Raw genomic sequence first — 26,942 nt, forward strand, 5'->3', positions numbered from 1 at the left:
ATAGTTTATAAACATTGGAGTAAAACATCAACGGTGTTAGGTGGACAATATTCGTGCTGTCAGTACTGGATTGTAAGTGCATTAGCTAGATTATAAGGTTGTAGAGACTGAGATCCTAATTCAAATTGACTCATGAATCTTGAATCTCTTGAATCATATTGGAAATATATCGTGGTGCTCTAAGGTATATCGACGGAACTGTTTGTCGTGCGCTCGATGGCCGACTTCTGATGAAAGTGTTTGCTAAGCGTTAGTTTGTTAAAACATTTTTGACCTCTCTCGTTACATGGTCTGACTATAATATATACAACAATAAATCGTCCGTCGGTCCAGTGAGCTAACTACAACAAAGCGTGCGCTGCGAATATGCCCTTGACCTGATTTCTTTTCAAGTTACTATAGCGCTGAGCTAAGCGAAACTGAGATGAAATCTCGACCACACGCGACTGACCTCTTCCCACTTCACGAAATACTAGCTTATGGATACAAGCTGGATACAAGTACAATACACTAGCTGCGCTGCGGCTTAAACCGCGTTATATTTGCATTATACATATAAATATGTATGCAAATTTTAAGGTACTATAACTTTTTAGTGACGCGATCGCAATTGAACCTGTTTAGACGAAATGAAGACTTAACGATGCACTGAAAAACGCCAATATTTACAATAGCATTTTTACCTGTTTTAAAATTACCTCGAATAGACAAATAAAAAAGCAATGACAAATTTAATACATATATATATTTAATTAAATATATATATATATATATATATATATATATGTATGTATTAGACAGTTCAATTTAATTCATTTATATAGATTACATGTATAGTTTTTCCTCGTCATCAAATGATGCTGATTTATATATTGTATAGGAAAATATTGTTTCGTTGCTTTGTGTTCCAAACTTCTGAAATAATATCTACTTCAATACACAAAAAATAAGTCTAATATTATTTAAGATGTAGTAAATGTCATGCACGCGTTTTTATAAATATATTTTTCAGTATTTTTATGATACTTAAAAAAATCTTTATTTTAGTCGAGTTCTATACCAGTTTTTAGTTGAACACGACCTGCCATTCGTATGTTATTGAGTAAAAAGTCTCAAACATATAAACATGAAACGTGAATTTAAAGTTTAAATAAATGCATAGAAAGGTAGCCTTAAAAACACAACTCCGAGCTTCTTCTCCGACGCGTCTTTTTGTTAATAAGTCGAAAGTGTTGTTAATATACCGAGCGGTCTGTCGGGGCTTGTAAAAAAAAATGTACTTATCTTGCAATATTGACGACAGTGCAGATATACGTATGTTTATTGAGTATTGACATTTACTAAAAGTCAATCATTTTACTGACTCGTGTTATTTTCTACGGGCTTATGTCAGCCGTCATTCATTTCCATGGTTCTTTTATCGAATGTTCCGATCTTAATCTTTATTGACGTAACATTAGGTACGTCTACGTGGAATATGAATATACGTGTAAATTTAATGTCGTCTTGTTTTATTCTTTAGAAAATCAAATATATATAATATAAATTATATATCTAGATATAATCTTTATGAAAGAATAGATACTATATATAAGTTATAATAATTTAACTTATAAGTGTTCCTCCTACGTGTTCAAAGTCTGGACGGGGAGCCCGACTAATAGTATAATTTTAACACTCGGCCCTCCGCCCAAAGTTTGCCCGAAAGAGATCGGGCTTTAGCGAAAAGCCTGTTGCTCCTCATATAATTTTATACATTTCGTCATATATTGTGTTTCTATGTTAATATTTTGTTGATTGGAGTGCAATAAATGATAGACATATAGATTAGTTCTCCATGGAGTTATGGTACTGTATGTTGTGCGACGCATTAATTTCCCAGGTGGAGGGTGTGGAAGCTAGCGACGAAGGTCGGCGCGAGGGGTGGCGGGAGCGCAGCGCGGGCGCCGCGCACGACCGCCTGCGCGCGGGCGGCGCGCACGCCGGCCTGCTGGGGGGCAGCCCTCTGTCGCTGCTGCAGGGGATCATCCCAGGTGAGCGAATGAGAAGTTTAAAACTAGCTGAGGTTTGGTCGTTCCACATTATTAACTTTTTATTCCTACCGTAGAGTTTGTGAATATTTGTTTTTTAATTTACTTATTAGATAGTTTTATTATAGGATATCAAGTTACAATAAATAAAATAAAAATGAAATAGCTCGTTTCCGATTGGTACCCATTGGTTAAGTCCGAGAAGATTTTATTCGTTTCACTTACTGGTAGGGCATTGGCCAAGCCACGCTGGGATAGGTACCACCCACTCATCATATATAACAATACTGTTGGGTTGTTGTGTCCGAACGGCGAAAAACCCAGTGTAGCTAAAGGCACAAGATGACATCTTAGTTCCCAAGGTTAGGTTCATGTTGCCATGTTGTAAACGAGTGAGCCAATGTAATTACCTTATCCATTACAAGGGATACAACATCTTAGTTCCCGAGATATGTGGCACTTTTGCAATGTTAAGGATGCTTTATATTCGATACATCAATAACAAACTACTTAACTGAATATAATTAAAACTTAATTTGAGATAATAAATAATTCGAATGCGTGGGACGAAAAAACTTGAAATAGATGTCATAATTCTTAAAGAATGTTTTATGTTCTAAACAAAACTTCTGAAACAAGCAAAAGTATAATTAATTGATTACAAATACTTTTCAAAGAAATTCTCCATAGTGGCTCCAATGACACCTTAATACCATTTAAGTTAATAACAGTTCGTTGATTGCAAGCAATTAGATTAACCAGTACACAATTACGTAGCTTGTAATAATTGTCCACTTCTGTTGTTGCTACAGACGAGCCGCAATAAGCGAACGTTTAGTTTAGCTTCAATACTAATTTCGTTATCTGTACGTTAGTATGCGCTAAGCTAAACAGAACTCCACCAATGTACGAATGCGGACACGTTCGCAGGCACGAAGTGGTGCGGCACGGGCGACATCGCGGCCGACTACCACGACCTGGGCGCCGACCGCGCGCTGGACCGCTGCTGCCGCACGCACGACCTGTGCCCCAGCAAGGTGCGCGCCTTCTCCCGCCGCTACAACCTCACCAACAACTCTCTGTACAGCAAGTCGCACTGCACCTGCGACGACATGCTGTTCGACTGCCTCAAGGCCACGAATACATCCGCGGCTCATCTCATGGGCCACATCTATTTCAATATAGTTCAAGTTCCCTGCCTGGAAGACCTGGCCACCGGAAGACATTTCAGGGAGGCGCGGCTGGGCTTCTAGTGCCACCTAGCGACGGATAGTTGAAATAGTGAATCGGCGCCATCCATTAGTCATGTTAGTCTGCACGGATCTATTCGCTGTATATTATTGCATTTACTTGAGTTTGTGTATCTGTATGTCATGAATAAGTGTAAATAATGTAATGTTTATTAACGTAATTAATGATTAAAATACACGTTAAACCTGTGATATGTCTGTGCCTTGGATTATTCTTTAATGTAAATTTAGAAGATGGCGCTGATACGTTCACGTATGATTAGACAAAGATTATTTTGTAATAGTAAGCTAATTATTTATTTGTCATGATTAAGATAATGATGATTCTAATGTTATATTGTTTTCAACGGTTATCGTTCGTATTGTAACTGAGCTACGATCAATTAATACATCGCTACTAATTCAAATATAAGTTTTACGAATAAATAAATATCTCAATTATTAACCCGATCCTCGATAGTCGATAGATACTGTAATAAATATATAAAAATCAAATTCAAAAATAATAGAATTTAAACCATGACAGCGTGGAATGGTGACCAGATATATAGATATATCTATATAGATATAAAATAAGATAAATAAAAAATAATGAAATTTACATCAATAAGCACAGGCTGATCAGCCACCACCGGTACTGTTTCCGTCGGGGTCTCTCAGCCGGTGATCTCCTAGTTTACCTTATATATAGATGGGCGGAAGCCGTTGAGTCCAAGGAGTAGGCATAGATAGCCAGTTTGGACATAGCGAAAATCTTCGATCGTGTTTTGTGTTGTCAGGGTTACATATATTATGGTTATAAATTAGGAAAGGTTATAAATTAGAATTCCACAAATTAGGTTTTGAGTCTTTAGTGATTCCTAGAAATACTATAGTATCAGTTAGATTTATATTACTATTGTTTAAAGTTAGCTTTATATTTTGCTTTCTTACTCTACGTAATTAAAATTATTATGTCATAGTACAATACATGCATATTGTAGTAGAGAAAAGCTGAGATTTTCAACTTTCTGGTCGGAATAAAACCCATATTTTTCTTTTTATGTTGTATGAAACCTGTGTGAATCCGGGACGGGTAGCCAGTATTAAGTAAATAAAAAGATTAATCATGAAAAAAATAATAAGAACGTGTGGCAGTGTAGTTTTTTTAAAGATCGTTTATTTAATTAATTTTTGATATAACTCTCAACCCTAAAGTTTGAGTTTTTTATTAAAAACGTTCTTGGCTAATTTATAGATATATGATAGTTATTAAAATAAAAATATATGTGCATCTCGGGACGTCCGGTAGAAGTGATAAGTTAAGCTGTCCGAAATACGACTAGCGCTGTGGGTTAGAGTGAGAGAGGAGGAGGCTGCCTATCATATGCGTAAGAGAAAGAGCAGCCAGATAGACTGGCGCCGTAACACGTTATGTAACGAAGCGGTTTACCCTCACATAAGAAGTTATCACTTCAAAAAGGGATTGGTTTATCTTTTATAAAAACAAGCGAAACCGTCAGCAGATGTATTATATACTCAAACCTTCTCCAAAACGCACCGCCTCTTCTAATATAAATTTTATGTATATTGGTTTAGCAATTTTTTCAGTAATAGAAAATTGTTCCCATAATATCATTATCTGTATCTTTACATAGTATAAAACAAAGTCGCTTTCTCTGTCCCTATGTCCCTTTGTATGCTTAAATCTTTAAACCACGCAACGAATTTTGATGCGGTTTTTTTTAATAGATAGAGTAATTCGAGGGGAAGGTTTTTGTATATAATACATAGACAATATAGTTAAGTAACAATGATAATTTTAAAAGTTTCTAATGTGATGCCGTAAATTTATACATTTTTTGCGCTCACATTGTAAACGCTGGCTGAACCCTACTAGATAGATCAAAATAATGTACTACAGAATTGTACACCTCAAAAATGTCTACAAAAAAATCCGCGATGGTATATGTCTATCTCTTAAAGATAACCCACAATAAACATTTTTTATCGTTTACTTTTTACGAGAAAAAATGGCTTATTTTCGAAGCGATTTTAAGCAGTATAGCATTAATCCTTATCCAATGAAATACCTTAAATACATTGTTGATTTAATATTGATCTATATGGCCATTTACAGCATATGATTTAAATGAATATTTTCGAAGATATTACAGATTTAAAAATTGCAGAACGTAGCGTTTGCGGTGGTATCTGGCCTGGTATCTGGGCTGGCCGGGGCGGCGGGAGCGTGCTATAGGTGCGCGGAGGCCGCGCTCCTCCCTGTAGCACTTTGAATTTAGCAGCGATCGGACGCGGTTATTATCGGAGCTCTCTAGCGAGGGAAATAACAATCCATACTTCCATACTTAATATTATAAATGCGAAAGTAACTCTGTCTGTCTGTCTGCTGTCTCGCTTTCACGCCAAAACTACTGGATCGATTTAAATGAAATTTGGTACACAAATAGTCTAGAGCCTGAGAAAGGACATAGGCTGTAAAGGGTTGAAAAGGAGGATGAAAGGTTGTAAGTTGTTGAAAGTATTGTCATGTTTAGAATTTTTAGAACTAGAAGCATAAAACTTATATTTTAGGCTGTACACTTATAAACTAATATATCATGACACCCATTCAGGAGGGAATTTTGGATATTCTACCCCTAAATGGGCGAAATAGGGGTTGAACATTTTCATTTTTGGTCATTTTGAAGTTAGAAGCATGAAATTTTAGTTTTGGGCTACCGATTAAAAATTATTTGATACGTATTTAAGCGTTTCTGGATATTTTACGCCAAAGGGGAGAAATAGAGTTTGACATTTCGTATATAGGATAGTTTGGAAGACCGTCATTTTTGAATTTAGAAGCATGAAACTTTATTTTTGAGTTAATGATTAAAAATGAGTAGATACGTATTCAAGCGTTTCTTGATATTTCAGGCCTAAAAGGAAAAATAGGTGTTAACATTTCGTATTCAGGTTAGTCTGGAAGTCTGTCATTTTGAAGTTAGAAGGTCGAAATTTTATTTTTGGGTTACCGATTAAAAATGAGTTGATTCGCATTTAAGCGTTTCTGGATATTCTACCCTAAGAGCTGAAATACACACCAATGTGGTATACAAAGAGGTATTAATACATTAACGTAACATTTTAAGTTAATTTGTAAATATATTCATATTCTACGCGGGCAAAGCCGCGGGTAACAGCTAGTCATATAATAAAGCGGTCGATTAGGAATTATTGACAGTGCTACATTATCTATGCAAACAGTATTATTTTTATATTATCTGTACGTTATATCTTTTGTCATGACAAAAAACGTCAATTTGTCAACTATTTTTCGTATTTTCATGATCACTATAAGAATTTTCCGATGATTTGTTTTACAATATTAAACTCAATTAGTTGTTAAAAATATGCCCAGGATCTCTGTTATAATTAAATAGCTGCAGCGAGAAAGCGGGTCGCAATGGACGAAACGAAAATGTCGAAGGAGTCCACTGTAATGAAAGGTGTGTTTTCTTTTCCGATTTATTTGTGTAAATACTGCAGGAAGTTGAGAAGTGTTTCTGTTTCAAGTTGAAGATGGGTGCGAAGGCGGCTCAGCTCCTGGGCAGGCGAAAAGGGATCTCGAAGAGGAGTTTAACATGCAGAGGGCTAAAATGAAAGAGTTATTCTTGCAGAAAGAAGGTTCGTAGTTCACAGATGTTGGACGTGTAGGTTCAGATTGGCTAACCGTGTCACCTCGCCGTTAGTAACATCATTGTTCTTTGTAACTCATAATTGGTAATGGTATTTTCATTTGGACATGCTTGTGACATGGTGTTCTCTGGTCTTTTTTTTATACAATAATGAAATATTTAACACTGTTATAACTTTTAAATATTGCATGTTTTTCGTCTAGACATTGTTTTTAAGTGTTTTGTGGTCATATTGGTTAATTGGTGTGATTATTTTTTAAATTTATTAACATATTATTTAATTACCACTATTAACCATTTTTAAATGTCTATTATGAATATATAATTTTCTTCTCAAAAGCAAATGGGCTTTAAAAATGTTTCATAAATTATGTTCATTTGTTGGTCTTGTTTCGTCATTGATTCAAATACAATGTTTATCAAACATAACCTAAATCAGTATACATTTTTTATATAATTATTTACTGGATAATGTGATCAGAACAGCCATCCTTAATGTTTAAGTTTCTAATTTAAAAAATTAAGGTATTACCCACCTATCATATATTCTACTGATAAAGAGTACTTGGTTTTGTTGTGTTCTGGTTCGAAGGTTAAGTGAGCCAGTATAACTACATAAGGAACATGATATCTTTGTTGCCATTGTTGATGGTACTTTGACAATGAATGAAAGGAATGCTTAAATTTTTGACATAACCAATATTTATGGGAAGTAATGAACTTCTTAAAGTCTTACCATCTCATGTTCAAATCGCTGTCCGTCTATCAATGTTATAGAACAATACAAATAGAGATGACATCACTAACATGCTCTTCACCACAACTATGTTTGTACCCAGCGCTGATCTTACATATTCCTAGTATACATTTACTTGGACCTTGTATGTTACATAGCTAAAAGTTTTGCATTTTATTTAATAATTATGTTAATATACAATAAAATGTAAATGGATGTATAATATATTGCAGTTTAAACCAGATGTCAGACCTGTTTGGTATTTTTAATAAGTATTCCGAGATTGCTTTTAACTGATATTGATGACCTAATATTATATAAAATTATAATACTTCACAATAAGTTCAATGTTTTCGTATTTTTTATGATCTTAAATCTGTTTGCTTTTGTATACAAAATTGATACACTCAAGTTCATCAAAAAAAATAGACATAGATGATACATTAAATGTGACCTGAGTTTTGTTACAAGAATAGTCTTCCTAATTTTATATTAAATTTTAGACTGGTCACTGAGTGTGAACAAGTAAACTTGGTCCATATGGAGCATCTGTATCGCATTTGTGTAGCTTAGCTTTGACACTATTAAAGCCTTACAAACTAACCAATACATGATTAAATTCTCTTACAGATTTTAAGTATATCAGTAGGTGTGTTTCAAGAGTATTATTAACAAGACATACTTTACTATATAATAGATAAGTACATAGTCCTGTTTTATCTCTTGATAAATAGAGGATAAAGGTGTAGGAAGGCTGGCATTTTGAGTTTAATATTTTCCTATTAAATAAATTGTTTTATTATAATTATATGCGTCAATAGTGATGTAAAAAGTCGCAACTTCCATCTTGACCCCTTGGATTGACCCCTATTGTCGTCTCCTCTGTTAGCACAAGCTTTGAGCGCAATAGGCCCTCCCATTGCGCTCAGTAAATAGGAATGTTAGTAATTCCTTCAATGAAGTGCTACTTTATTATTATTTTTAATAAAAATGTAATAGTTATTCTTTAATTCATTCAGGTTACGTGATTTTTCGAGGGTGCTTGACATGTGTCGTGGTAGTTAGGGAGCGAGCACCACTGAATTTTTAATGTCTTAATTTGGGTTTATAATTCAATTCGCCTTAACTATATTATAAAACAAAATGTGATCATGTATCATTAAACGATCTATGTTATTGTAAAAGGGGCAATATTTTTTAAATATATATAATTTCTACATGATACAAATGTACTCAACTCAATTTATGCTTATTTTAGTAATCCATGGTGTTTATTACAGAGGACCTGCGTCAGTTGATGCTAGAGAAGCAACAGCTTGACTCTGAGGTGCTGGGCCTGAGGGCTGAGCTCCAGCAGTTGCAGATATTGAGTGAAAACCAGAAGTCGGAGATTCAAAACTTGCAGCTACTTGTCAGTGGTATGTGTTACTTATAAAATGTTTAAATTAGACTTTTACAGAAACATTTTTTAAATGTATGCGAAATATTGTAGAATAGATATTATATAATCACATGTCATTTGATAATATTTTCAAAAAACAAAAGGTATAACGCCGATGTGATGGCTCAGTGATTCGTAAACTTTAACCGATGATTGCGGATTCATTAGTAAGAAAGCGCCCATGAATTTTCATCTGCTTAATTTGTGTTTATAATTCATCTCGTGTTCGGCGACGAATGAAATGTGCAATGTGCCTAATTTCAATAACATTCAGTCACATGTGTATCCGCCGTCCCGCATTAGAGCAGCGTGGTTCAAAATGAAGCTCAACCCACCACATCGCTCCTCAAAGGAAAAGGAGGCACTGCTCAACAGTAGGACATTTATAGGTTTTTACATCTTTCTTTCAAAGATATATCGATCGATCATACGTGAGCGAAGTAGAGTGCGGAAACTAGTATTAAATAAATTAGACTGAAATTACCTGATCCATATATATATTTATCGTATTAATATCATTAAGAGCGTATCGCTCATTATTTTCGTTATAATGTTTGTCCTTATCACATATAATATAATCGCAAGTACGAAATTTAATATTTTCCTCAACACTATTATGAATAGTGCGCGAACTGGTGGAATAGCTTGAATTTAAAATGCTGCCGTCATTTTGTTTTTGGGGTCCTAAAGGTAAATATACTATATGCACAAATGTATTAAAAAAAGCCTATACTCATTCTGGAGCTTAAGCTTGTTCCGTACCAAAATTTCATCAAAATCTATTCAATGGCTAAGTCGTGAAAGTGTAACGGAGAGACAGAGTTACTTTTTTATTTATAATGTTACCAGCGGAACCGGTAGCATTACCGGCGCTAAATTAAAACAGTAAAAAAACTCCTTAATGTGTCCCCGACGAGTAAAGGACTAATATTTAAAAATTGAGCTTAATTCATGACTCAAAAGCGGCTCAGTTCTTTCGTGACTAATCTTAAAGTGATCTTCATAATAATTAATTTAAGTCAACTTTTTAGAAAGCATTACCCTATCTGAAACTAAATTGAATTGTGTACGGTTTTGGTGTTTTTTTGCTAAATTCTGCGAGGTGTCAAACCTCCCAAACGATAATTCTGGGTCCGCCATTGCCATGACTGTACCCTGGCGCTGATTAGTAATATTAGTGCGATGTCAACTTGAAAGAATTTGACAAAACCCACGAGTGCGTCATTACCATCACTATGGACATCAGTCGGTTCGCTTGTTAGCAGATATATATAGTTCTGGTGTCTGTTGTTGGACGGATTTAAACGACATATATTTGCTAACAGAGACGGTGGAGGCGTCGTCTTCGGGCACGGAGGAGGTGCGGCGTCTGCAGGCGCGGAACATTGAGCTGGAGCAGCAGCTCGCACAGCTGCGGCAGCAGCAGCAGGTGACAGCGGACAACTAGTTCTCTTTAATCACATGTCGGGGTGGGGCGAGGCACTCTCCTGCGCGCCACTTTCTTGCCACTAGACTGAACTGGTTAAAATATTAGTCTTCTATACAGGGGCGGAGCGACCAATTTGGCGGGGGCCCAAAGATAAGGGGCTACAACTTTTTTTATCATCTTTCTTTCAATTCAAAACCTTATACAAGTTTCAGCCACGCGAGAAATTCGCAAATTCGTCCCATTCGTGCATCGCCGTACCGGGGCCTCGTCAGCTCACATCGCTTCCGCACGATATGCTCTTATAACACCGTGTTACATTTCATAAGCTATAATTCAAAGTTTAATAATAATCTTATCAACAAATTGTTAAAAACTCCGATCTGGTCTAAAACGACCGCGCGTTATGTTCAAACATATTTGCCTATCTTCGTTTTAGTAACAGTTTTTTCTGCAGGTAATTTTCCTTATCGTGACGAGCTCATTACCCTATCGCTCCTCAGCCCGCTTGTTACACGCTGTCTCCGCTATCTGCTTCGTTAAATATATCCGGCGTTAAGTATTCAGCTTGAGCAGCTTACTAATCGTAAGGACGACGTAATAATGATTTGAGTCGTCCGCAACAAACATCGAGATCGTTCGTGTAAGGTGTCTTTACGATCTGTCAAACTCTCTAACAGCCTGTCAAATTATAGTGTCATAGAACGGCATTAAGTTTACTAATAATAATTCGAAATGAGCTCGTTTAGAAGTAACGAGATACAATATGTCGGACACCGTGTTCTCTCCGGTAAATAAAAGTCTGCGAATTCGTCGCCCATCCCCCCTCCCCGCCGACAGTGGAGGGGACGCGATGCGCGCGTGTGACGGACGTCGGGTGCGCTCGGCAGGAGCTGTCGCTGGCGCCGGCCACCTTCGTGCGCTCGCTGGCGCGCAAGCTGACCGCCGACAGCGACGCCGACCAGGCCAGCTCCAAAAAGGTAGCGCAACGTTCTTACCACCCGCGAACGCTACCCTGTGGTAGGTGACGATCTCGTATCTTTAACGAACTGTATATTTTGTTGAGATTTAACTTGTTTCGTTTCTTTCGTTCTACTTTTAATATTCTAGTGAACGTTTGAAATGTTTAATTTTACATCACGATTTGAAATGTTATTCCTTATAACTAATTACAACCGTAAAGTAACACGTGCGCCGTGGCGACGTCATTTAACGCCGGTTAATTTTGTAAACGTAAAATTCTAGGCAGGTGTCAATCTATTAAAACGATTGACGTTTCAGTGCGAAGACAACGAGCTGCTGCGCTCCATCATCCAGCCGCTGGAGATGGAGATCACGGCGCTCAAGAACAAGCTGCGGGAGAACGACGCGCAGCTGCAGGAGGCCCTGGTACATGACGCTCACAGAGCACCTCGGAATCCCGGGTCCCCGGTGGCACCCGGGCGTTAGGAAGTGTCAGTTACATTCCCGTGTGTCACTGTTGTACTTAGACTGTTCGCAACGCAGACGTGACCACTCGCCGTCCGACTAATCTAAAATGAAATGTAATTCTAATCGAACGCCTAACTGAACGCACATACGCGACGGTGACGAGTTTTCTAAACTATTCCAGAAAGCCAAGGCGAGCGCGGCCAACGCGAACGGCAGCGGCGGCGACGCGAAGGCCGAATCCGGTAGTACTTTTATCGATCAACACTTCAACACAACCGATGCGACAGAGTCGCACGCCCGCTCACCACGGCACAACATGTCCGCAGAGCGCGGCGGCTGCGACATGTGCGCCAACTACGAGCGCCAGCTGGTCGCCGAGCAGGCGCGCGCCGACGCCGCCCGCGAGCGCGCGCACACGCACCGCCAGGCCCTCGCGCTCGTGAGTCCCCCCACCACCTCCCGCCCCCCCGCCCCCGCGCACCCGCGCCCCTCGCTCACCGGCCGTGCGCGCCGCAGGCCACGGAGGAGCTGGAGGGCGTGCGCTCCGTGCACGACGAGACCATCCGCAGCTGGCAGGCCGAGCGCGCCGGCGGCGCCGCGCGCCTGGCCGAGCTGGCGGCCGCGCTGCGGGACGCGCGGGACGAGCTGGCGGCGCGCGCGCGGGACGCCGACGGCGCCTCGCAGCGCGCGCTGCAGCACGTCACCACGCTCACCGTGCAGCGCGAGACGCTGCAGCGCAAGCTGGACAGGTACCGCGCCGCCCGCCGGGACCGCCCCGCCCGCCGCCCGCCGCCCGCCGCCCGCGTGACGCCGCCTCTGTTTCAGCCTCGAGCGGGACAACGCGATGCTGATCGGCCAGTACACCAAGAAGGCGGCGGAGATGCAGAACGAGATAATCAACCTACCGGACAATGTCGCGGTGAGACACCGATCCGTTTCGTAGTAATTATTTGCCGGTGAGAGCGGTAGTTAGATATGGCCACTCCTGAGACGTTTCACCGAGCGCGTGGGACGTGCCGCTATTTCTAATTGTAACCGCTGCCGCTTTATAGCAACCTAAGACCATTGATTTAAAAAAAACTGTATATTTTAGTTCATATTAAAACGACAAAAATATTACTGGTGCGCATTTCTATGAGTGAGTGACGTTGATACTTACAATATGTCACGGTGTGCGTGTCCAACCAAGAGTAAAGACAGCAAAAAAATAAATAAATTGAGTTACATAGTTTTTATGAAAAAAATATTAAATAACCATAACAGGGGGCGCCTCCGTCAGTGAGGAGATGCGTAACACGGGGTTTGCTCTCGCAGGAACTGCAGGAGCTGAGCCTGCAGCTGCGCGAGCAGCTCATCGTGTGCGAGACGGGGCGCGAGCGCGCGGCGGAGGCCGAGCACGAGCTGCGCGCGCAGCTGCTGCAGCACGCCGCGCTGCTGCACCGCCGGGAGGACGAGCTCGCGCAGCGGGACGCGCAGCTGCGCCGCGCGCAGTACGTGTCCGCTCCCGGACCCGAGGGCGGCCCACGCACGGAGCACTCTATTCTCTGACTCTCCTAGTCCGACGGGATGGTTTTCCGAGGAAGAATTATGAGTGTAACCATTGCCAATTTCCAAACTACGAAATGTCTCGATAGAAAGACCCAGTAACTCTTTATTAGCACAGCCCGGGTCCACGACGAGTCTTATGAGCTAGTAGCTGGACTGGTGAAGAAATAAAATTATTTTTACAATTAAAAAATCAATGCTGACACCGATTCTCAAAGTTTAGCCCCCGGGATCCAAATATTGACATTAATTGATCACAGGGAGGAGTTAGACCGGTTGCAGACTGAACGCGAGCAGATGAAGGAGCTGGCGGACAAGCTGCGACACTCCAACGACATGATCGAGCAGTTACTGGAGGACAAGGTGTTCATACGTACTATAATAGAGATAAAACGTATAGTTAATCCATCTTCTCCACGGCAGAGGCCTATAATAGAAATAGTCTATGGAATGAGTTTTAAAAAATATATTATAATTTATTTGTAAAGCTGAGTACATACAAATAAATAGTTTAGAATCAATATTTTATCATTATACATACATCCAACACAACATAAAATATGTCTGATTTCTGATAAAATAACGATTGGTGTCTCCCAAAGCTTAAATAATTTATTAACATATTCTTCCATTGTTATTTCATAGAAGCGACTGCAGACGGAAGTGAGCGAGGTGCGACAACGGGTCGGTGTGTTGCAGCAGGAGCTGGACAACAGCGAGAAGGTGCAGCAGGACTTCGTGCGGCTCTCGCAATCGCTACAGGTACACCAGACACGTCCAGTGCTTTTCAAAGTTGTCATCTGTTATGACGGTAATGACCTCGTAAGTCCTCATAAGTCTATCCAAAGTAAACGACAGATTACGGTTATTTTTTCATAGTTTAATAGAACAAAAATAAAACCAAAATAAGTAACATAAATTAAAAGAAAGTATTAGGGACAGACTATACTGCATGTTAATGTAATGTAATAACTATTGAAATACGAGAAATATTCATCAAGACTTTTCTTTCATTCTATACTTGTTCATATTCCAGGTGCAGCTGCAGCGCATCCGCGAGGAGGATACGGAAGTGCGGTGGCAGCACGACGAGGACGTGAACGAATGTCCCGCCTGCCATACCTCACTACCCACTGTCAAGAAGAAGGTACCTCGCACCATAGATCAATTTATGTCGTCCATCATTATTATTCAAAAAAAGGATCGCTTCGTACTTCCTTATGAATCACCCATATCTGTCCGTATTTCTGAAATCCTAAAGACTCACCGGCTACTTAGCAGGATGTCAAATCCACGTGTCGTTTCTGTGTCAATCACCCACGACTGTACCGTGTACATCGCCCCAGGTGCACTGCCGCCACTGCGGGCGCATCTACTGCGGCGCGTGCGTGTCGCACAGCGTGCCCAGCGGGCCGCGCGGGCTGCCGGCGCGCGTGTGCTCCGTGTGCCTCACGCTACTGCAGCCGCACGCCGCGCCCTACTTCAGCACGCGGCCCCCGCACTCCCCGGACTAGCGAGACCCCCCCCACCGCACCAACGACCTCTCCGCCTCCGTTAGCATCGCCACCGATACGTCGATCGTTATTGCTATTTGACCGGTGCCGATTGATAAAATCTCATAAAGGGAGCTGTATAAAAAAACCATCGATGCAGAGATACTATTAGTACACTTTTATTTTATTAATCTTACACACGTACACTGCGGATCAAACGAAAAATATTTTGCAGAACCATACACTTGAACCAATAAAAAATTTCAGTTCAATCTTGTTCAAGTTTCACCTAATTTTTTTTCTGAAAAATGATTTCCGAATCTAATTGGAATAAAGTTCTACTGGTACTTCTGTAATTACAATAATCGATAATGGGATACAAGATATAATCGCTAGTAAATAATGTAACATTGATTTCGTTAACAATACACATACGTTTAGCTTAATGTACTAGGAATTTATTGTTTTATGTATAGCTAGTTTAGTGTATTGTGAGGTAACCATCCATACAAGGCTCTCACTGATTCCCTTGCGTTTGGCTTATTTCAAAACTAACGACTCGTCTTTATATAATTCTTTCGTTGGTGTATTGGTGGCTATTTTCTATATTACATTAATCTCATTGAATTATTGTAAATAACTTAACGCATAGAATCCTTTAGTGTAGATAGTATGAATTATGAAAGGTTTAACTTTGATAACTGCGCTGCAGTTCGACGCTGTTGCATTTCAAACGTCTTTACGTTGTTACGTTTTATATTTTAAGGAATTGGCGCAATAGACCCTGGGGTCAAGTGATAAATAAAAAGTGCTAATGAACATATACAATACGTTATGGGGGATACTCAACGGTTCCATATTATGCGGAAATTTACTGAGTATTTATTCGAAAATAATAATAACACAAAAATTTTATTTACATGTTGCAGTTATATGAATATCCGAACGCGTAAACAAGTGATGTAATCACTTCTATCGCCAGACATGTAATGATTCTTGTTGTGATGACACTCATTATAAGCACGTATAGCATATTCCAATCGAAGTAGGAAAAAAGATAAACCTTAGATTTACGTATTTCATGCGATTTGCTAATAACTCAGCTATTAAGAGTTTATGATTAACACATATTTCTTTATAATACAACACTATTACACTTGAATATTTATTTCCACTTAATTTTACTTCCAAAATTCGAATAAGTTTCGTCGACGAAATCAACGAACATCATAGATTAAACAAGCTCTCAACCAATGATATCGCGTCAAATATTGTTTATTTGTCTTTTTTCCTCTTACGATTGGAATAGAGTATACACACATTTGCAAACATCTGTTGAGGCGGTAGACACTGCCTTCATTGTTATCAGATTAAACTCCAATTTCAGAAACGGTATCCAAATTACATATTTTTCTTTAATCTGATTTTTTATTGGTCGTGGTATCCGATGTCAATATAGGCGACCAATGAGCGTGCAGTAGTCTCATTACCGTTTTAGAAACTCGAGGTAAATTTACGTTATTTACTTAACGGTCACGATAATCCGCATAATGTGCTATTACTTGAGTGTTACGTTAAATAAATGTAGTTAATATTGTAAGATAGATATTTTATTGTAAATAAAGAGCTCGATATTGAAAATTGTATTTTTATTTCATGAGGAGAAATGAAACAGTTTGTTTCAACTTGAGTTTTATTATTTTTAATTAATCATATACATAAAGAGATATTGGCCGAGTAATGTCATAATACAATAACTTAAAACTATGGAATAACAGAAAATTAAATCTAGTCATTATAACTTTCAAGACTGAGTGTGATGACGTCACTGACGAGGCAGTCGGCCGGCTGCAAGCAAAAAGAAACGTGCGTTACATATAGGTACACAGATAATAATTAACTTGATACTTACTGCTACCGACCCTTTTAGAAGATTTTTATCGGTTTTAGAATTTGAATGAAACTCAGTAATTGTATTAATTTTTATTCTGGGCATGATTCTTGAGTTACTCTCAGTTATAAGCTTTGCGTAGAATACAATCATTACCTCCGAGCAGATGCCTACAAGCGCGTCTGCGCAGCCGTAGAACTCCTCCTTCAGCGAGATGACGATTGTCTGCAGAGAGCCCTTCTTGGAGCGGATGAAAGACGCGACCTTGCCGATGTTCGTGTTGTCCAGCGCCGCGTCAATCTCGTCCAACAGGAAGAACGGCGCCGGTTGGAAGCTGCATCATAAGTGTTTAATCAGATTTCAGCCTTTGATCATAGGGCATAGTAGTAACGATAGCTCGTAATATTAAAAATTAAATAGTTGTAAATTTCCTGCGACTCATTAAATTATTGCATTGCCTAAAATTATAATTTTTACTACATTAATCATATGCTTTTATTTTGCTCTGAATAATTTTGTTTACTTAAGACTGTTTGAACTTTAAAGGCTGCATATAAAACTACACAAAATCGTCATCGTCATTAGATAATAAGATTGATTATATAAAACAAACATGAAGACAGTGTCAACGTCTGGATCTAATATTTTAGTGACACTTTAGATCGTCCTAGGACTGCTAATCAGTTCGGCAGACATACCTGTGGATCGCGAAGAGCAGCGCGAGCGCGGCCACGGTCTTCTCCCCTCCGGAGAGGTTGGACATGGGCTGGAAGCGCTTGCCGGGCGCCACGCAGTTGTAGTTGACGCCGTCCAGGTACGGCTCCTCGGGGTTCTCGGGGCCCAGGAACGCCTGCGCGGACTGATTCATGGCCAGAGCCTGCCGAAGGATTACACATTTAGAAAATATAATATACTGACCTGGCAACGAGTTTTTATTTTATTTTCCGTACCTTGTAAATGGCATCGATTTCATTAGCGACGTGCTCGAAGCACATCATAAACTTGTCGTGACGTTCTTTCTTCACCTGAACAGTTCAGAGGAGATGATAGACAATAATATTATTTATTAATTTATATTTCGGTACACTCCAAATCAATGTAATATGTAACATTGCTAAATAACAGATTATCTGAATGTAAAAAGTCACATGGAACAGAGGGGGTCATTGTTAAAGCACCTATATCTTTCAAGCAACCTTTGGATGAGGTTTAATTTTACAATGAGACACAATAAATAAAGTAATCAAACAACGTTCATTATATACATATACGTAATTCACGAACAATAAATTAAGAACTTAATGGTAATTATTATGATGAACTCGGCTAGACCTTTTCGAATGCCAGCTTAGCTTTGTGCGCGCGCTTCCTCGCCGCGACGAAGGCTTCGTTGGTCGCGTTCACCTTCTCCCGCACCTCATTCAATTTTTGCATTGCCTGAAATTATAATATCGTTAGAACATCGTTAGAAACTAGAAAATTACGATAGAATAACCTCTAAGCCCTCTAAAATGCTCCTAAAGAGGATAGTAAATGTTAAACGGATGGGACATTTTTTGGTTGTTAGTGAGTAACTTACGGTTGTAGTTTTGGGTTTTGTATGTATCTACTACGCTCTACTACTACTCTGGTACTTATCACTCGTCACATTTTCTACCGTTAAACAGCAATAATTATTGTTTTTGTGTTTCGGTTTGAAAATTAAATGAACCATATAACTATTGGCACAACGAACATTTTATTTCCTAAGGTTGTGGAACATTGGCGATGTAAGGAACGGTTAATATTTCTTGTAGTCCCCATGTCTATGGTTGTTGGTCCAGGCCCAGTCAGCCAACCGCTTTTGTATAAAAAAATGCTGATAGTATGTAAAGCTCACTGTACCCTCATATTGGGCGCCTGTATCTTGTCGACGGTGTTCTGCAGCGAGTTGATGCTCTTCTGCAGCTTGTCTGCCTTCCGCTTGATCTCGTCCGGCTCCTCCAGCTCTCGCAGCGCCTCGCCCAGCGAGCGGTAGTCCACGCGCAGCCTGACACGAGACACTGTTACTGGTGCTTCAATACAAACACTAAATCGATTCTGATTACATTTGGTAAACAGGAGAGTTAAATCCAGAGTCTGCTTTTTTTTTAACCCAATCGGCCAAATTTAAGTTGGAACAAGTAGAATCTTGGTTAGAACTAAGTTTATGAATACTTTAACGAAATTAAAAAACAAACACACGCTACAATATTAATTGAGCTTCTGTTTACAGTACCGTCGATTATAGCATAAAATTGTCATAGAAAGATCGAAAGTAACCTGGAGTCTCGGAGGTGCAACTGTGCGCTGGAGGCGCTCGACTGCTCCGACTCGCCCTCCGCCGTGTCATCCAGGCTGCCCTCCAGCAGCGGAATCATTATGTCGTCGATCTGAATACGAATACGATACGATTAAAAATGATTTGCTACAATTCGACGAAGTCTCCAAGCAGATAGCGACGGTCGGGGTCACCTTGCACTGGCGCAGGATGTTGTGTCGCTCGCTGCGGCGGCTCTCGATGCGCGCCTCGATGCTCGCGATCTGCTTCTGCACGCTGGCGATGTCCTTCTGGATGCTGGCCACCTCCTTGCGGGCCTGCGGGCAGAGGGCGCGTCAGTGCGGGGCGGCGGCGGGGCGGCGGCGGGGCGGCGGCGGGGCGGCGGCCGGGCGAGCCGTGCGGGCGCTACTCACGGCGCTGACGGCGTCGTCGGCGCGCTCCTGCTGCGCGCGCGCGGCCGTGCGGTCGGCCTTGAGCGCGTCGGCGCGGCGCAGCTCGCGGTCGATGTCCTGGCGCTGCTTGGCCTCGGCCTGGCGACTGGCCTCCAGCTCGTCCTCGCCGTCCTGCGCCGTTCGCTCCCACCGCGTCACGTTCTCTGCACACGCAAGGCTCGCTATAGTGTGCTCGCTCTGTGTGTGGGGGGAGCGAGGGGCGTGGGTGGGGGGCGTGCTCACTCTGCGTGTCCCGCGAGCGCTCGAACTCCAGGTTGGAGGCGATGCGGTCTATCTGCGCCTCGAACTCCATGCGGCGCTTGGCGCGCTCCTGCTGCGCGCGCAGCTCGCGCTCCTCGTACTGCCTGCGACCGGTAGGAGACGATAAGAGAGGAGAAGAGAGGCTTCAGCGTGTTCACTCGGTAACGCACTTGTATATTTTGATCTCAATGGACCATTCGAAAGACGAACGATAATTGTGACTATTCTGATGGCTTCCGGCGAGTGTGCTCGTTCTCGTTTAAAAGGTACGAGAAGTCAGCAGACATACCGTATGTTGGCGACGCCGATGTCCCGGCAGAACCCTCGGAAGACGACGTCCTCGACGTTGTTCATGTTCTCCTTGATCTCTTGTATCTTGGCGTCGCGCGCGCAGATCGTCCGCTCGATCTCCTCGACTTGAGGCTGCACCGGTGTATGTAATTCATATTTATTATATGTATATATCAAAATTCCAATTATTTGAAAACTATTGAAAAAAATATTACTAAAACTTTTATTATTAAGTTTACATTTTGGCACTGTACTGTATCCAGTTCTGACAAATATATGATAAACGAATAATGAACTCACCCCAAACATCTCAATCTTGCGCTCCAGCTCCGCGAGCTCCGCGTCGAGAGTGCTTATTTGTTTTAGCTGCAACATTTTCACAAATTAAATGTTTCGGTTTCACTCACACGGCGCCACTATTACCGTGGAACGTTCGTCGTGTTTCAGGAACGCTACAGTTTAGAGTCCGAGTGGACTGTCGACATCACAATACAATATAATTTTTAATAGTTAATTAATCTTTAATTTGTTGCAATTTGATAACAAATTTGGCTTACAATATTTTATTCGTCTAAAGGCATCTACAACCCTTACGATACTTATTGTGTAAAGTTAATACGTAACTATCATACATGTGTCAAATATTCAGGACCTTATCACGTTATTGTTAAACAATGAAGGTTAGATTTCAACGAATAAGGAATGTATAGCATAAGAATCAAAATGTCCCCAGAATGTAACAGAAGCAGTCGGGCGGGGCGGCGGCGCGTACCGTGGCGTCGCGGTCGGTGAGCGCGTACTTGAGGCGCGACTCGAGGCCGCGTATCTGCGAGTCCACCGTCGTCAGCTCGGACTCCTTGCGGGACTTCTTCATGGACTCGCGCAGCTCCTCCGTCAGCTTCTCCTGTTTGCATCAATTTTGTATTTAATAACCTCCAGCCGAGTCATTCGGACACGAGGAAAGATAGCTCTCTAATAATGTTCTGAATCTATAATTCTACCAAAAATAATATTTGTATATTTTCCCTCCATGGGATAAAACAGTCTGTATTAGACTAAGATCATTATGAGTTTGTTATGAGCTTAAGTAGTTCAAAAGAAGTGATCGACAAACATACGTTCGGCATTAATATAAGGAGGAAATATTTAACCATATTGTTAACAAGACGTACCTTCTTGGCTTTCAGCTGTGAGAGGTGCTTCTCGTCCCAACGCTTGGCTTTACGTGCGAGGTCCAGCGAGCCGCCGGAGATGATGCCGGACTTCTGGTAGAACGTGCCGTCCAGAGCGAGGGCCTACCGGGTATCATACCTTACATCACATCTCATGACGAATGAAACGGTATACATTTATATTAAGATGCTCCCTATGTCATATATATATACATATAAAAATAAACATATACTTGTAGATAACTATACAATAACGGAATTCGGTGAAGGTAAAAATTTAGGAACATCATAAAGCTGATGCCGAATGAGTCGTGACTGACGTCGTATCTGCTGTTTTTGGTGCGGTCGAGGTCGTAGGCCACTCGCGAGGCGTCCTCGGGGGTCTCGCAGACCAGCGCGTTGTTGGTGACGAACAGCACCGCGCGGTGTATGGCGGCCGGCTCGAAGCGCAGCACGTCGAACAGCAGCTTCACGTTCTTGGGTTCTTTGATGTCTCTGCGGACCAATGGACTCACTGAGTGCGTCGCTCCAACGCGCATATCATGGTCAGTGAAGTGTCAACATCGAATCGTCCAAAAATACAAAACATATCGCACGGCGCCCGCACCTCAAGCGCTCGCGCAGCGGCTTCGCCTGGATGTAGTCGAGCGGCAGGAAGGTCTCGGGCTCCAGCATGCGCTCCTTGAGCACCTGGATGCAGCGGCGCGCCGTCTTCTCGGTGTCGACGACGATGGCCTCCATGTACTTGCCGAGCACCTTGGTGATGGCCACGTTGTAGCGCTTGTGCGTGGGCTGGCACATGTTGATCATGCGGTCGTACACGCCGGGGATCTCGCGCTTGAAGCTCTCGACGATCTCCTGCTTCTTGCGGCGGCGCGCCTCCTCGTGCTTGTCCACGCGCGCGTCGCCCAGCTGCGCCGCCACGTCCTCCAGCGCCGCCTGCAGCGCCGCGGCGCGCCCGCGGCACGAGCCCACGTCGGCCTGCAGCTCGGCCCGCAGGCGCCGCTGCTCCTCCAGCGCCTGCTCCGAGCTCTTGATGTGCTCGTTCAGCTTCTCCACGCGCTTCGTGGCCTCGTTGCGCTCGTGCCCCTGCAACGGAGTTTGCGTCAGCGTCGGCGCGGCTCGGGCTCGGGCTCGGGCTCGGGCTCGGCCTCGGCCCCGGTCGCGCCGCGTCCCGTCGGGCTCACCTTCTGTCGATGCTTGTTCTCGACCTCCCCCTTGCGGCGCATCTCGTTGTCCAGCCGGTCCTGGTCCGCCTTCTGCTCTCGGTTGACGGAGTCCAGCTCCTGCAGATAGCGCGCCGCCTGGCGGGACGCCTCCATCTTCAGCTCCTCGTATTCTCGAATCTGCGAGAGAATTATACATATGAATCGTTCGCTTCGCATCGCTTCTGTATGTGAGTATACAGAGTAGATTTTTTAAGAGAAATGAGTAAAAAGACCACGGCAGTAGAAAAAACGTCAGAAACCTGCGCTTCCTCGAGATGCACGTCAGCTCGCGAGGCGCTGGTACCGAGAATGGATGCCTCCCAAGTCGCCTTCTGCTCCTCCACCTGTCGCAGCTCCTCCTCCAGCTTACTGCATACATATTATTCCAGTTACAGACTCTCGTTGTAAAGCATGTGCGTTATAAATACGAGGAATCTTTGTATAATGGTGCTGCTGTGGATGCTGACCTGATGTCCGCCTGGTGCGCCTCGTGCGCCTTCCGGGCCTGCTCCAGCGTCTTGACGGCGCTCTCCAGCTTCTTCTGCGTGTGCGTCACGCGCTCCTTCGCCTTGATGAAGGTCGGACGCTTCTTGGAGACCTCCGCTTCCTGTGTACATCAAACACAATTAATATTATGACATTATCCTATATCTTCTTGCAATATTCCACTAGTTAACATGGAAAATTAGTAAAAAAATAATTAAGGTATTTATCGGAGGTTATTTGTTGTGTTAATATACATATTATTAATAAAATACAATTATCCAAACCAATTGCTTAAATAGAATTTATGAAATCTTGAAGCTCTGGAGTGCAAAAGCTGTCAACCAGAATAGGAATATTAGTAATACGGCGAATTTCCTGTCAGTCCGTCCAGACTTACGAATCTCCATCACACCAATAAAGCAGTGACAACCACAATAGATATTTAGAGGCATTTGGTACTCAAGTGCAATGACAATGCACTTACCACTTCTCGTATGTCTTGTTCAATCTTAGCAAGCTCCCGTTGCACAGTTCCAGATTCTTTCTTCTTCTCCTTTAGAGCATCCTCCGCCTTCTGCCGTTTCTTCTCCACCTTGGTCAGCTCCGCCTGCTTATGTTGCAACTCTTCCTCAGCCGTTTGGATGTCTTTCTCATTGTGATACAGATGAAATAATTGAAGTTCGACTTTTTGTTGTTGCTGAAGAAAAAAAACAAGAGATCATTTCGTCAGTAAATTAGTATAGATTATTTTTCGTTACATTTCCTATCATTAAATATTTCTTTTGATTGATGAGTACAGCGACTTCTTATTCCACATTAATTGTGTTTTTGAGAAGAAAACTATGTGTCTCAGTCATACAAAATAAGTTATATAACAAACTTTATTCAAATTATATTTTAATATTTTCCGGCAGCGGCTTTGTTTTACGCATGTGCTATTGCAGACTGCCTGCCAAATTACATTTAGATCCGTTCAGCTGTTCTGACGTAACTAGGTAATAAACATCCATCAAGCAAACTTTCGTACTTATAATATTAGTAAGATTAGATATCTTTTACAGTGTTATGAAGGAATTTAAATCAGGTTCACGAATTATTATCTCAGTAAGTTGAGATGTTCCTCAAGGGAACATAAATATATACATTGTTTTAGGTTTTGAATATTCTTCATATGTATGACTTAAAATGTGTGGTTCAATCACTGAACGATTCTACTTACAGACCATTTTGACAGTACTTAGTTGAGATATAATTGTCAATAGCTCAATATCAATAAAAAATCGTCCAAATCAAAATATTCATTATTCAATTAGTCTCTTGCACTTGGGAATTGTCATGCGTTGCTTAACATTTTTAAATATGGATTAAATGTAAAGCTACTACTATTTGCGAAAGTAATTAAAACCAATTAAAAAATACAGTTTAAAGCAAAGCCTTACCAACTCTTCCTTCAATCTTGTGTATTTCTCAGCTTCCTCCTTTTCAAACTTGGCTTCCTTCCGTTCTGCTGCAACACCCTTCTTCTTTTGATAAGAAAACTGAGCCTCCTCATCAGCACGATTCACTTCAGCACGGCAGGCTTCATATTGCTCTTTTAAAACTCCAGACCTTCAGAGAATTGTATAAAAAACATTTATTTTTAAAATTTTTAAACTTTTCACATTTATAAAAATGTATCACAAAGAAGTTTAAAATAATTTCTCACTGACCCACTTATCTCCTCAAAGAGAGCAGTTCTCTCTTTGGGGTTTTTCATAGCGATACTTTCCACAGCCCCTTGGAATACAAGGAAATTTTTCGCTTTCACATTGATGCCGAGCTTTTCCAGCTCTGACAAGTATTGGCTTACTGCCACTGACTGTAAAAGAGAAAAATAAACTGTATTTGTGATACTATTCAGAATACATGAGCAGAAATTCTACCAGTGATAATTTCTTTAGAATTTAATAATACAAACAAAAAAATTTTACTTCTTTCTATAACTATTATAGATTTAATAAGAATTAGAATATTTATTGATATTCAACAAATATATCACAATATTAATAGTTATAAACAAGATAATAATAATTTATAAACAAGATGAGATTTTTTTCTTGATATATGATAGATTGAAGTTGGTTAATAAATTCATATTTCGAGAGGACAAACAGAACAAACTTAATAACTTACTGTAATAAGCTAAGGAATGCTAAAGGTGAATAAACTTATTCCCAATATCTACTTAAAAATTCAGTAATAATATAATTACTTTGTAAACATACTTCTGCATATAAGAGTTACCATGGTCAGAAAGTATTTTAATTTTATTACCTGTCCATCAATCTTATGGTCAGACGATTGTCCTATAACAGATCTTTGAAAATGCTTCTCTGTCATATCCTCTAATATAAATGTTGCTGTCACAGATGCACTGAAAGAACATTATTTTTTATCATAAATTTGCTTTTTAACAAACTGTTTAGTTCATTGATTTCAATCTAAAACAGTATGTAATGAATGAAAGTTTTAACGAACTATAAAGCAATTTGAATGTGAAGAAGTGTAAAAATTGAATATTTACCTTCTGGAGACAGGTTTGTTAATTGAGGCACCATGAATTAAGTCACTGAGCCGCTTTACACGAAGAAGAGAAGTTTTTTCACCCATTACAAAACTTACGGCATCCATAAAGTTTGATTTACCTAAAACATTTTGAGAAAGTTAGCATAATACCTATTTTAAATGATTCTAAACGAATTTACTAAAAGTGGTTAATATTACCTGACCCATTCGGACCCACGACGGCGGTGAAAGACTTCAGAGGCCCTATGCGGTGATGCCCCCGATAGGACTTGAAGTTTTCCATATCAATGTACTTTAAAAATGCAGGCATTTTGTGTTTATATTAATGTATATCAAAATAAAACAATGTCTACAGTAATTTTAGGGCGCCTTGGCGCCAAGCATTTTTTTTTCGTCAACAATACTAATCAACAACAACTGACAGATATGAAACTTTTGACAACCCATACAGGGCTGCCAACGCCAGTAATATTTTGTGGCAAAAGGCAATACTCATCGCATTCTTAAAATAATGTTATTATTTTATAGAGGTAAAAAAAAATGGATTCTAATATTAGGTCTTTAAAAACTACAACGGACCAAACAATTATAGTAGAAAAAAGTTTTCCCGGAAGAAGATAACAGGATAAAAATAAAACCTTTTGATCTGGCTTTGTGCAAGCTCGTCTGAGTAAGTATAATCGAGTATTCTACCACCAAAAGGCTTACGTTCAGGTTTGAAAAGTGAATGAGCTAGTTTAGCTAAAGCCATTTCAACTCAAAAAGTTGGTGGCCTGTTTGCGATGTACTTTTAACTTCGATTATTTACTTAATTATATTATTTTATCATTTGCAGATAAATATTTTAACGAAAGTGTGATACATATGAGACCGAAAAGGGCTTATTTCGTTATGTACTCATAATCACGCTCACAACCGCAGCTTTTCCCATTCCATAAGAGCGTAACAATCAAAAATTCAACCGCTTACCTAAACGTTAAATCTTTAATCAAATCATGAGTTAGATAATAAGCTTAGAGTAATTACGTGATACGGAAGGTGTCGTAGAACACTCTCTTGGATCGAAGTTGTTTTCACTATATTTTATATATTGAATATAAGGACAAATTAAATAAATTAACAAATTTAGAGGTAGAGGTCAAGAACTTTTTTTTTTTAATTTAAATTATCTGTGAATTAAAAACAATAACAAAAAAATAAGTTTAAATAATTAGTTATATTCAATCGTAAATAATAGAAGACATAGGAGAAAGAGTAAAAATCTTTTAAAAATTTCTCAGTCGTTCTCCCTCCCCTTCGAACTACCGCT

At 40.5% G+C, this 26,942-nt stretch overlaps 3 protein-coding genes across 6 annotated transcripts in view; 2 read left to right on the forward strand and 1 right to left on the reverse strand.

The window, feature by feature from the left end:
- LOC113394208 (uncharacterized protein) overlaps window positions 1-3,710 on the forward strand; it is a 30,894-nt gene extending 27,184 nt beyond the window's left edge. The window contains exons 3-4 of the mRNA XM_026631433.2: window positions 1,883-2,033; window positions 2,961-3,710. Of these exons, the coding sequence (XP_026487218.2) occupies window positions 1,883-2,033; window positions 2,961-3,283 (474 nt within the window). The 3' untranslated portion in view covers window positions 3,284-3,710. The remainder of the gene's footprint in view (window positions 1-1,882; window positions 2,034-2,960) is intronic.
- A 2,825-nt stretch (window positions 3,711-6,535) lies between these two features.
- LOC113394204 (rab GTPase-binding effector protein 1) lies at window positions 6,536-16,670 on the forward strand. Of its 4 annotated transcripts, XM_064216694.1 has the most exons (16): window positions 6,541-6,768; window positions 6,836-6,946; window positions 8,974-9,111; window positions 10,460-10,563; window positions 11,451-11,540; window positions 11,842-11,949; window positions 12,173-12,233; window positions 12,318-12,430; window positions 12,508-12,611; window positions 12,678-12,740; window positions 12,817-12,910; window positions 13,306-13,481; window positions 13,797-13,899; window positions 14,182-14,298; window positions 14,573-14,683; window positions 14,883-16,670. In XM_064216694.1, exons 1-16 carry the CDS (start codon window positions 6,726-6,728, stop codon window positions 15,048-15,050), a joined length of 1,704 nt encoding a protein of 567 aa, XP_064072764.1. In that variant the 5' UTR covers window positions 6,541-6,725; the 3' UTR covers window positions 15,051-16,670. The 4 variants fall into 4 exon arrangements, with proteins under 4 accessions (XP_064072763.1, XP_064072765.1, XP_064072762.1 ...); XM_064216693.1 differs by having other exon boundaries at window positions 6,536-6,768; window positions 6,842-6,946; window positions 12,508-12,740; XM_064216692.1 differs by having other exon boundaries at window positions 6,540-6,768; window positions 12,508-12,740.
- Window positions 16,671-16,714: 44 nt separating this feature from the next.
- LOC113394201 (structural maintenance of chromosomes protein 1A) lies at window positions 16,715-26,069 on the reverse strand. The gene is made up of 25 exons (XM_026631425.2): window positions 25,832-26,069; window positions 25,632-25,752; window positions 25,382-25,481; window positions 24,778-24,926; window positions 24,508-24,676; window positions 23,553-23,765; window positions 23,050-23,189; window positions 22,843-22,951; window positions 22,562-22,720; window positions 21,982-22,463; window positions 21,695-21,869; window positions 21,375-21,497; window positions 20,975-21,106; window positions 20,503-20,568; window positions 20,201-20,334; window positions 19,894-20,015; window positions 19,633-19,814; window positions 19,414-19,536; window positions 19,222-19,331; window positions 18,805-18,949; window positions 18,253-18,357; window positions 17,871-17,945; window positions 17,619-17,797; window positions 17,077-17,254; window positions 16,715-16,877 (listed from the first exon to the last, which is right to left on the reverse strand). The coding sequence occupies exons 1-25, from the start codon at window positions 25,941-25,943 to the stop codon at window positions 16,818-16,820; spliced, it is 3,663 nt and encodes a 1,220-aa protein (XP_026487210.1). The 5' UTR covers window positions 25,944-26,069; the 3' UTR covers window positions 16,715-16,817.
- Window positions 26,070-26,942: the final 873 nt, after the last annotated feature.

Source organism: Vanessa tameamea, chromosome 13, assembly GCF_037043105.1.
Source record: "Vanessa tameamea isolate UH-Manoa-2023 chromosome 13, ilVanTame1 primary haplotype, whole genome shotgun sequence".
Classification (NCBI taxonomy): domain Eukaryota; kingdom Metazoa; phylum Arthropoda; class Insecta; order Lepidoptera; family Nymphalidae; genus Vanessa; species Vanessa tameamea.

What these genes read in the sequence shown, in the direction of transcription:
- LOC113394204 (XM_064216692.1), top strand. Translation starts at nt 6,726, where the DNA reads ATGGACGAAACGAAAATGTCGAAGGAGTCCACTGTAATGAAAG. An exon ending in CTGCAGCGCAAGCTGGACAG is followed by an intron (nt 12,741 to 12,816) that starts GTACCGCGCCGC and finishes CCTCTGTTTCAG; the next exon opens with CCTCGAGCGGGACAACGCGA. An exon ending in TACCCACTGTCAAGAAGAAG is followed by an intron (nt 14,684 to 14,882) that starts GTACCTCGCACC and finishes ACATCGCCCCAG; the next exon opens with GTGCACTGCCGCCACTGCGG.
- LOC113394201 (XM_026631425.2), bottom strand. Translation starts at nt 25,943, where the DNA reads ATGCCTGCATTTTTAAAGTACATTGATATGGAAAACTTCAAGTCCTAT. An exon ending in AGAACAAGCATCGACAGAAG is followed by an intron (nt 22,464 to 22,561) that starts GTGAGCCCGACG and finishes ACTCCGTTGCAG; the next exon opens with GGGCACGAGCGCAACGAGGC. An exon ending in TACAGGCGCCCAATATGAGG is followed by an intron (nt 18,358 to 18,804) that starts GTACAGTGAGCT and finishes TTATAATTTCAG; the next exon opens with GCAATGCAAAAATTGAATGA.